Here is a 10,981-nt window from a genome sequence, read left to right as displayed (position 1 = left end):
CGCTGCGCTACCATCACGTTGCGCTGCTGCGCGCTGCATTGCATTGCACTGCAACTGCACCACCGGCAACCGGCGCACGCGCGTGTTTTGGACGTGGAAGGGTGCGAGAAGCGAAAGCGCGGAGCGTGAGGCGTGACGGGGGAAAAAAAAGAAGAGCGTCGGTCGTGTCTCGCGCACCGTCTGCCGTCCGACGAGTCTGAGGGCCGCGCCTGCATCTGCGACTGCGTCCTCCAAACCAACAGAAATATCTGCGGAGACTGTTCCGCAGAGTGAGACATGATGCGGATGCCCGCTGCTCCCGTCATCGTTGCCGCTGCATCGCCCGACGCCGCCGTTGCAACATCCGCCGCTGCGGATTCCCGACCGACTGCTGCTTCTTCTGCCACGGCGTCGCCTGTCAATGTGCTTCACGACGCCGCGTCCGACGGATCCGAACCTTATTCGTCTTACTCATCATCACCCTTCATGTCTGTGAGGAGAGCAACCAACAACACGGGAACCAACAACGCTGCTGCTGCAACCAACACCAACAGCACCAACAGCGCCAACGCCAACACCAGCACCAACACCAGCACCAGCGTCGAGCCGCGCCATCCTACTCACCGCCGTCTGGCCCCGGCTCCACCGCCACCTCCACCGCCAACTGCCGCCAACAGCCGCCATCCCGAAGCCCTCAGATTCCCGCCGTCGCCATCGCCAACACCATCGCATCCGACCCTCACAAGCAGCAGCAGCAACTACAGCAACGCAAGTCACACTGCTTCCGAGAGGCCGTCATGTCGTCCTGCCGCCCCCAAGCCCGGCCAGTGTCCCGTCATGGCATTGCAGAACGTCCTGTGCGATGACGACGTCGATGCTGCTGCAGATGCCTCACGCCGAACCGCATCGCGCCCGAGTCAGCCCCCGACGCCGCCCATGATGCACGATGTTTCCGTCTCCATCTTGCCCGTCCCGGTCCCCCATCCCGCTGCGAGTCATGTTCTGCCTCCGGGCCCGATGCCCTCATCATTAACTCTCAATCCCATCCTGTCCGGACATGATGGCCCTGACCCCATGATTGTCGCCCGGCCAAACCCCTCTCATGTTGTCATGACTGCCCGTCCCCAACTACAACCCCGTGTTCAGCCGACTGATCCCGGCTGCAAGACGTGCCAGGTCCGCAAGATGCCGTGCGACGAGAGTCGCCCAACGTGTAGGTCAATGTTTCGCAGGTCCCTCGGCTGGGTGCGCTTGTCAAATCTCGTGGCGTATGTACTAACGCGCTCGGACAGGTCTAAATTGCTCGCGCATGGGCATCAACTGTTTGGGCTACCACGACTCGCCGCCGAGTCATGTCCAAATGACACAGCCGTCGGACCGTCCCGTGCCGGGGCCGTCCGTGGCCTCCAATACAAGTACCTCTAATGGCAACGCCAGTGCCAGCCGCCAGGAACAAGAGGAATATCTTTACTACCTTCTGGATCACTACCGCCACACTAAGCGCCACTGCATGTGGGATCTCATCACTCTTGACTTCAACGAGCACTTCCAAGCCAAGATGCGCAAGGAGGCCTTGCAGATGATCAAGCGGAGGCGTTTCAAGGACAGGGAGTGAGCAGCAACGCCATTGTTTGACTCTGATGAAGCTGGCTGACTCTGTAGAACAAGGGAACCTTCACCAAACGAGCCCACAACTGCAGGCGTGCAGCTTCCTCCTCGACCACGACAAAAGAAGCGAGGCCGACGCCCAAAGTTTAGCCCGACAATCCCGCCGAACATGAGAGAATCGGGCACTGAATCAGGCACCGGGTGAACACGAAAAGTACCTTTTCGATCAGTCCGTTTACGACAGCTTGCCTCCGTCAATGGCCGAGCCCCTCTGTCTCCGGGCCGGCGACAGTTTTGACCGACATGTTTGCTCAACCTAGCGTCTTTGCACTGTTAATCGGTCAGCTACCGCAGACAGCCCTATCGTCAGCAGAAGCGATAAAGCGTTCGAGGGTTGCCAGCGGCGGTGTGTCAACATGACTGGAAGGCAGTCCCTGAGGAAGCAGGAAGTCCAGTCCAGCAGCCGAACTTTATCGACCATGATCTTGTCTGTCGCACAGGCCGCTCTGCAGGCCTAGTGTACATGCTACGGACAATCCGAACGCCCAGCAGGAGGCGTTGTTCGACTCTGGCAGTTGCGAGAGTGTTATTTTGGGACACGGAATTGATTGTAGGAAGGCTTTCTTGGGATGCAAACCGAAGCTGCATTTATGCGCAGACGCGAATGAGCAAACGTGTTGCTATTCGCGGACTGAGGCGATGTCGTTCAGGGTCGGGGTCGGGCTTACATGATGATCGCGGCTCCGTGGCTGTGGGGTCGTGGGGGCCGCAGGATTCGGATTCCGCCCTGCCATCACTATTGACCTCTTCTCCAGCGGCCCGACAAATAGACCCGACAAATGTTTGTCAAAGGCGCGGCCTTACTTAGGTGGACCACGGCACGCCTCTGTCGGACTCTTGCTTCGCAGACAATCGGGGCCGGAACTTTCGCCCCGCACATCTACCCAACTGCACAATCAGCCTTATTCAGCCGTCCCACTGCCACATTCTATTTGCAGTCGCTGGCAGGTTCAGTTTGCCATCTTTGAGCAAACTTCGGGTTATGCCGGGATCGGCATTCAAGAGGGATCGATGACATCGGTAACTGCAAGGACGCGGATGGTTTGTTGGAAGCATTCATACTTGCCGCATGGCGCGCGGATGACCTCGCTTGTTTGAACCGCATTCGAGTGCACGCCATGCTTATCAGCCAATTTCCAGATAAACTGGTAGATACGATCACATCACCCTTTTGCCATGCAATGTCATGAGATAGCAAAGGGTACCATTGAGGGGAGATTCATGGAAGTGGAAGATAACGTCTGGAGAAATACAATTGGATAACTTCAGAAATTTCCGCGCCGCATTTTGTGACTGTCACCTCGTAAACACACCTCGACGCTTGTGATCCAAAAGATGGAAGTCAAAGCCAAGAGGGACTTTTGTTTGCAACCACGGCCAACAACAGGCGTTGCTGCTGACGGCGGATAAGGGGCGCAGACAAGTGGCGAAAGAATGGCCGAAAGGCCTCAACGTCTAATGGTTAGCAATCTAGCAGACGCAGCAGCACAACAGAGTGAGAGCCTATTGCATTGTCACACACGCACAAAACGCGGGTAAGCGGCTGTTGGTTGTGCCGCGGTCATCACAAGCGGCGGCGCATGGCGCGGGCAACGATTGGTGGAACACGGAGTCGCGACCCGCGCGAAGACCGGGCGGCCGCGGCGCAGCGCTGGGCGAAGCGGGGGATGGGAAGAGGAGGACACGAAAGTCACGCTGGAGCCTACTCTCAGAGAAGAAGGTCGATAAAAGTGAGAGAAATACTGGTGCAGAGGGACTCAAAGTAGAAGCTCGTCATCTCGGTTGCGGTGGCTAGCGTGCTTTTGGAGGGCACGGGTTCGTGATTGGCTGAGTTGCGGGAGAGGCTTTTCGGGCCGAGGACAGTGTGTTTGCTGTGACAAAGTTGGACGTGTGTGGTCACTGCAATGGCACAACGGCAATACGTCAGGGGAAATTAGATGAGAGAATCGAGCCACCAAGCTCCCTTTTGAGTGTTTGCTTGTTGGTTGTTGGGGCGTATGTGATTGGTTTGGGTATCACCGCCGCAGGTGAGCCAAGGGCGTGGAAGAGGATTTGTGGGGTTTGGGACTGTTCAACGTCCCCCGGTTCCAACGACGGGTTTTGATAGGGGAACCAACGACATGGGTTTGGGGGCTGTTTCTTGGCGGTGTTGGTCCTGGTGTTGAAAGGCGTTCCAACATCCAGGAGTCGGGTTGCTGGGCGAGGCTGGGGTCTGTGAGAGATTGGCAAACATGTCAGGAGCTGGTTCCCACGAGGCCGTTTGCTTCTCAGACGGTTTTGGTTGCTTTTTCAAACCCGAGAGTCTGGTAACCGAATCCTCCTTTTTTTCTATTTGGGATGTGGCGAGGTCAGAGGTTGTGACAACTCCGCCATGGATGCAGCTTTTCAAAATGAAAGGGCCTCGGCCTGAACAACAACAAATTGCATTGTTTCCAACATAGGGAGATAATATGTCAAGGCCTTCTTCTCACTCTTTGTCTTGATCTCGCAAGGGGCGAAGCAGGTTCCGGCCCGTTGCTGCGCCGGTTATGACGGTTTCTCTGGACACCACTGGCGTCATTGGGCTTTCCACTTTGCAAAAGCTGCTGCAGTGACCAACCAACAATGCGGCCAGTTTCAGAGACCAACCCCTGTTGGTGCCGGCTTTGTTCGAGGAACCAACAGCGCGGCTCCAGACTCTGATTCGCCCGACAAGCAGTTGTTCTCCATTGTTCACTTGAACCTGGAACCCTGGACCTGACTCCATGAGTCCTCAGCTTTCCGCTTGGGGTATTCGCCAAGTTGCCCAACGCCCGCGCCACCAACCTGGACACACACACACATACACATTCGCTCTCTGTGCCCCCGTGACTCCGTGTTGCTGTGCCCGTTGGGAGGCTCGCAAACTGTTGGAAGTGAAATGAACGTCACCGGGTATGTTACCCACAGCCCATTTGCAAATCCTGCTGTCATCAGTGGTGGCCCGGCGATTTGGAATGAAGGTGCCGGCCCCCCTCCCATCTGCTTCCAACGATTGGGACAAACCTACCCTCCCTTGCTTCCACGAGGCAGCGAATGAAGTCTACACCCCTTCTCGAAATCTCCCGTCTCTCCTCCCCCAAACTGGATTTGCACTGCCAATCGTGCTATACTTTGGAATTGGCTCATCTGCCTCGCCGCACGCTGGGGGTCCCTGAGATGCCTTGTCGTAGCCTTACCCGTTGGAGGACAACACCAGGCCCAAAGCTAGGAGTCACAGAGATTTTCTTCTTCTCGACGTTGGGTTTGCTGCTGGATCTGTTCTGCGCCTCAGTTGATGGATTCGATTATAAGATGTGTCTGCTCGTCGAGGTTGAGATAGGATTTCCGAAGGACAAATCAAGCTCTCAACTCCTTCAGGATCATTAAGACTCGCTTCTGCCTCTGAATCGACTACCAAACACACACGACATCCCAGTCTAGCTTGAAATCCTACCGCCACAACTGCCCCCTTTCCTGCTTCTGCCTGGCGCCTCCGACACGGGTTCCAACCACTGTACCTGCAAGTAAGACAGACAACTGGATCCTTCAAGCCCTTTGAGAAGTTACGGACGCTGACATATAGCCTACACAGTATCAAATAACCACTACCACACCCTTCTCCAAACCGTCAAAATGGCCGACGCTCCTCAGTGCAACTGCCCCAAGTACGAGACCCAGGACTCGGACGGCAAGCCCGTCATCATCTACCGACACGGAGACGCCTGCCCCAACAGCGGCAAGACCCCCCAGCCTCGCATGTACAAGCCTGCAAAGATGAGGGGCAGCCGATAAAGGGTGCTCTCAAGACGAAGAGGTGGAAGTTTGAAGAATAGGGGTGGCGGTTGAACACAAGATGATGCCTTGACTGTTGCGCAGACCTTTGGCTGAGATGTTGCGAAGAGAGACGAATGTTACGCATTTATGGCGGAGGCTTTGAGAATTGAGACGATGTTGGGTCCTTTTAGGGACCAGAAAGGGGTAGAGATTTCGCGGAGGCTGTTATGATGCACATACCCACAGAGAAATCGGCAGCTGCATCAGTTGTCTGATTCCCATTTCACCTTCTTGTACATACTGCGACTTTTTGAGACTTTCCAATTACACGAAACCAATCATTTACTACATCAACATTCAGTCTTACATATTGATTTCTGCTTCGAGCTCCGGAATACAGGAATGCCTGTCGAAACGAGCGTAGACATCAAGCCCCTTTCCCCATCAAGAGATCCGAAATAACCATAAGCAACACGAATGATCCCTCGTCATTTGATGCCGGAAATTCCATGGTACATCAAGCTCTTGGCGACTCAAAGGCTCTCGTTGATTACTGGCGAAAATAGTCCCACAAGTACCTGCTCGTGGTACTAAGACTCAGAAGCGAAGGTCTTTCGGTAGTGACCACCGTGAAAGCTGCTAGCTGAAGTAATTGCCCGTCACGAGTTTGTGGTCGGGAAGGAGAGGAAGTTTGGAGGGACACTCTTGTGCGGGCAGACCAACATTTATTTAATCATGCCCTTGAAGTCTCTCCGGACAAAGTTGACTTTAAGTACTTGGACGTAGCCCATCAGTATTATAGAAACCCTGTGGCTTACCTTGATTCTGCGCCACAGCCGAGTTGTGTCCGAAATAGCACCAGCTCCTGCGGATTCGGGGGTTCCGGAAAGGGTACCTACTTCGGATGTGATTCCCCAGTGGTCAAATCTCCGGACTATCCACCGAGTGCTGTGTTATGGACCTCCGCGAAAAGGCTTGGCTGACGATTTCCGAGGACTACTCCGGGTGGGCCCCGGAGATCTCCCGCACCGGCCGTTCAGGGCTACTCCGCATACGACCACTGTGACTAACAAGGCCTTCAACAACCTTGATTAGGCGGCAAACATGATGTTACATGGTCAGGAGTGCCCATTTGACTCCTTTGGACTCTGCTTAGAAACCAAGAGCCACTCGTAGTGACGTTGGCTTCTGAAGCGGAGTTTCGGTCTTGGTAGGTATGTACTGGAGCGAGCTCCCAACACAGCATTGGGAAGCAGATGACATACCGTCGGCATTTCAATCAGTGTTAGGCCTTCGTGTCTTCTGGCTCTCACATAAGAACTCCCATCTCCGAATCTGTCAGTTGGGGTATGCTACCATGAATTCATTTTGCCGAGATATGTTTATTCCCTCAACCATTGCGGTCTCGCGCCCGAAAGGAGTTCCTTCTATCTCCATGAACAGCATCATCAACACCTAAATTTGGACGGTTCAACTCGTGATACGGATCCAGACTGCTTCCGCCGCCGGTCAATTGACAAGGGTCCCGCACTGATTAATATTCCATCAACCAGCCAGTCTTTGCTCGACTGGGTCATGATCCGATGCCGTCCGATCATCGCTCCAGCTGATCTCCACGAACATCCCGGGACAAGGCTGGGCAATCCTTTTTAAGGTTGAAACGCGCGAGGTGCATGTGGGTCGCATCGCAGCTGGTATAGTATCCCTAACGGCGCATCAGTCAAAAGCAGCATAATATGCCGTTAGATCCTGGTGTATTAGCCACCGATGTGATCAATCCGGGTCATCAAAGATTTCCAGAGTCACACTTGCATGAAGTACCATCACTAACTAGCAGGGCCATTTAGCTGCGCATGAGGTATGAGCTCCAGACAACAAACATCTTGGCACTAAATGTAGCGAATCTCAGCTGTGGAACGACATGACACGCATGTGTGCCTCCGGCGGCACCTGTATGTGGTGGCATGGAAGTGAGTTTGTAAATACCAGAAAAAGTATTGAAACACCACCTGTCCCCTTTCTTGATGTCTCGGTTTTTCGTTCTTCACCCCGCGCAACTGTGTTGTAACCCTCAGTCACTTCGAGCCCCAAAGAACATTCATTACCCTCAAACTTTGTCCATATCCGTCCATTCGACCATGAAGTTCTCAATCTCCATCGTTCTTAGCGCCATTGCAACCATGGTTGCTGCGCAAAACTGCTGGGAGACCGGCTTTGGCTGGAGCCCTGAATGTGGCCGTGGCCACTGTGCCATTGAGGCCAACGCCTGTGTGTGCGAAGGTTGCAACTACGAGCGCTTCACAAGCTCCAACATCGCTTGCTGCGCTTAATTGAATGGCAGCGTGGGGCCAGTCATGCTCAAGGTGCGTGTCGGCATCCCATGCGCCAACTAACTTGGTCAAAATGTTCACAAAGTTTCGCAGGCCGCTTGAAATCACTTCTTCTACGGTATCTTGGAGTAATATTGTCTATCTGTGGGCCTGGCACTGTGAATATTGGGGAGAACTTAGTCGACCGTATGTACACCATCATGCTAGGTTTTACTCTTGTCGTCTCGAAATGCGTACCCCAACTTCCAATCGATAATGAGCACTGGTTTAATCTTTTCCAAACATCATTACATCGTCCAAAATGAATCAATACACATAAGAATGATAGATGATCTCAATGAAACTACTCGCAAGAAATCTGCCACTTCGCAACATCAATGGGTCAGAGTATCAGATCAAAAGTATGCTGTGTTATGCAGCAGAAAATCCGTAATCAATCCGGTCTCCCTCAATCATCCAGCAAATGTCTCAACATAGCGCTTCCATGCAGTGGCGTAAGTGCTGCATATCAGAGCATGAGGATCGCCAGTGCAGTAGTTCGAGAAGTAATGAGACCCGTTCCACCTGGTGATCTCGTTCACAAACAATGGACCACCACGCTCCTTAGCCGAGATATCAAGTCGACAGCCCACTTCAAGTGTCTCGAAGCGACTTTTCCATCCGTATTCTGGATTTCTGAGAGCTTCAAAGACATCGAGGGCGAACTCGTGAACCGCATCTTTCGTTGTGCCAAGGCTCTCGTAGGTGTCGTCAATGGCCTCAGTGGCATGCATACCGCCGTCCTTGGTGTCGGGCCTGGTGCAGCACACGCGCACCACTTCTCCTCGCAGTCCTCTGGTGCCGTTGGGATCAGGTCGTGTGGCAATGAACACACGAAGTTCTCTTTCGGCCAACATCTCCACATACTCCTGGTGAAACCAAACACCCTCGCCATCTTCTTCGGCGTTGATTGCGTCTTTCTTGACGACTTTTCGGCGCTTAGATCGGGCACAAGTGAGCTTCGAAGCGTGTCCTCCGTCGGTTGTCGCATGTAGAGAAGAGGAACTCCAGGAGCGCTTCAAGATGTCTTTCTTATTGGCCATAGCACAGTCTCCAAAACCATAGCATGTGGTCGGCCTCCACATGCCCCGGGCCTCGGCAATCTCATCCAAAGCGCGGATGTCCTGCAGCTTGTACTCTGCTGCGTTCCTCTCCTCTCTGCTCGGGTATGCAATCGTGTGCGAGTTGTAAGCGGAACCGATGACTTGAAGATAGTCCTCGATGCATTCGTATTGTGATTGAATGGCTGACTTGACGGGAAATCCAGTTTCCATAAGAGCCAGCACCATGCGATCTTTGCGGGGGTCAAGGTCAAATTGTAAGTGAAGATCTCTGGCCTGCAGATGAGATTCGACCTGCTCCCAAGTTCGTATGGCACCTTTCAGTTCATTCCCATCGGAAGCTGTTGCAATCACGCTAGTCAAGAGTGACTGGTGGACCTGCATATGCCCGCTTGATGACTTAAGGAATCCCGGGAATGTCTTCTGCAACTGTTTCCATTTACTCGCAGCCGGAACCCAGGGTTCGTGCTGAACCGAGTCAGGCTCTAGATAGAGGCTGACATCACAGAATGAAACGTCATCCGGCTGGTATTTGTGCACCACGTTGCCCGCATCGTCAGTGTCTCCGATCAGAACCCAAAGAGTGAACAAGCGAGGGCGGCTCGGATGACCATGATTCTCCGCATTTTGAGCTTGTTGGAAACGTTGCAAGCGGCTTACTGGTCGGCTACTGACCTTACCTCCGATGTTCTCTGAAACATGCGGGGATGCAAGGTCGTCGTCCACTGGAGGACGGCGTTTGTCGGCAGGAGGAAATTTCTCGTATGTTCCAATGCGATGGGTTGGGTTGACCCTTGTGTGAGTACTCTTGACGAAGACGCCTTTGCAGACGTAACAATAGCAATGCACAACTCCATAATGTCGTCGGACTTTATTTGGTGCTACATTGATAGACTGACCACAGAGGCAGGTTGACCCAGATTGTCGTTTGGGCTCAGGTTCGGGCTGGAGAGGCTTTGGTCTTGATCTCAGTTCCATCTCTGCTTGAAAACTTTACGTACGAGTAATGTTGAATGGGAATGGAAAGAAGATAGTGAGCGCTGCAATACAGAATACAGGCAATCAGCATAGGTTTGATCTTATTACAACAACTTTGAAATGAAGACCTCCTCGAGGGTGGATGGGAACTTATGTACAAACAGATGCATCGTAAACGAAGCCATGGTCTTTCTCTGATGCTCTGAGTATGGTAGCATGTCCTGAATACAAGGTATGAGGAGAAAGGATTCCAAGTCAGAAATGGAACTTTGTCTGATACCCTTAATCACATTGTGGTCTTGTCACAAAAGGAAAGTCAACAAAGACTTTAGCATATATGCAGAGAAAGACTGAAAGAAAGCGCGTCTTTTATTTTCATCCATCCTAGACAACGAAGTGTTGCCTTCCAATTCAATCTAAGGAAAAGACTGCTCATGGCTTCTCACAGTTGTACTCTCTGCGACCTCTATCTAGTATGGAATGTCATACTTGTTAAGTTCATCAGGCCCAAAACATAGGAACGCCCATAATGCATCAACTGTCTATTGTAAGGCGTTGACATTCCGAGACATGGTATTAACTCGCTTTCGGCTGTTCACAGAAGATAGGTTCGAGAGCCAGGCATGTTTGTGCCAGATCCTTCATAGATGATAGCAGACAGAATATCATCATCAGTTCTCTCTTTGTATGAGGCCCTTTACTTCTCAGGTTCTCTTTTCACTCACAACAATAGATTGTCTCAGATACTCTGTGTTTATTCTGTCTCAACCCGTACCTTTTGTGTTTCCAAGCGCAACAATGGGGCCTTTATGAGACCTCCATATTTTGTCCTAAAGTCAGTTGAAACACCAATACATGTAACCTTTCACCGCAGCAAGCACGGAGAAACAGAGTACACGTTTGGTAAATCGGTGAACCATTTCCTTCCGAATCCACGGCGCGCTTCACCCGGAATCAGCCTGCTGAAATCGAGTAGCGCTGTTGAAAAAGTTATTAGTTTTCCAGTTTCGAAGATCGAAATGCGGAAGTACTCATGCCATGTGTATTAACGCCCTTACGCTGGCCACTGGTTGGGGCAGATCAGGAAACGCAACAATACGGTTTACTTAAAGTACTCCAAACCAGCTTCTGGCTCATATCCAAGCTGCATTT

At 52.5% G+C, this 10,981-nt stretch overlaps 2 protein-coding genes across 2 annotated transcripts; one reads left to right on the top strand and one right to left on the bottom strand.

Moving 5' to 3' along the window:
• Positions 1-279: 279 nt before the first annotated feature.
• GCG54_00013961 (uncharacterized protein) lies at positions 280-1,792 on the top strand (the record flags this gene model as incomplete). Its single annotated transcript, XM_045413807.1, has 3 exons — positions 280-1,192; positions 1,272-1,590; positions 1,642-1,792. The coding sequence occupies 3 exons, from the start codon at positions 280-282 to the stop codon at positions 1,790-1,792; spliced, it is 1,383 nt and encodes a 460-aa protein (XP_045261886.1).
• Positions 1,793-8,203: 6,411 nt separating this feature from the next.
• GCG54_00013960 (uncharacterized protein) lies at positions 8,204-9,829 on the bottom strand (the record flags this gene model as incomplete). The annotated part of the gene is made up of 3 exons (XM_045413806.1): positions 8,204-9,483; positions 9,532-9,672; positions 9,751-9,829. The coding sequence occupies 3 exons, from the start codon at positions 9,827-9,829 to the stop codon at positions 8,204-8,206; spliced, it is 1,500 nt and encodes a 499-aa protein (XP_045261885.1).
• Between the last annotated feature and the right edge of the window lie 1,152 nt (positions 9,830-10,981).

This window comes from Colletotrichum gloeosporioides (genome assembly GCF_011800055.1).
Source record: "Colletotrichum gloeosporioides strain Lc1 chromosome Unknown consensus_60, whole genome shotgun sequence".
In the NCBI taxonomy this organism is placed as follows: domain Eukaryota; kingdom Fungi; phylum Ascomycota; class Sordariomycetes; order Glomerellales; family Glomerellaceae; genus Colletotrichum; species Colletotrichum gloeosporioides.
This window is presented reverse-complemented; position numbering and strand designations above follow the sequence as displayed.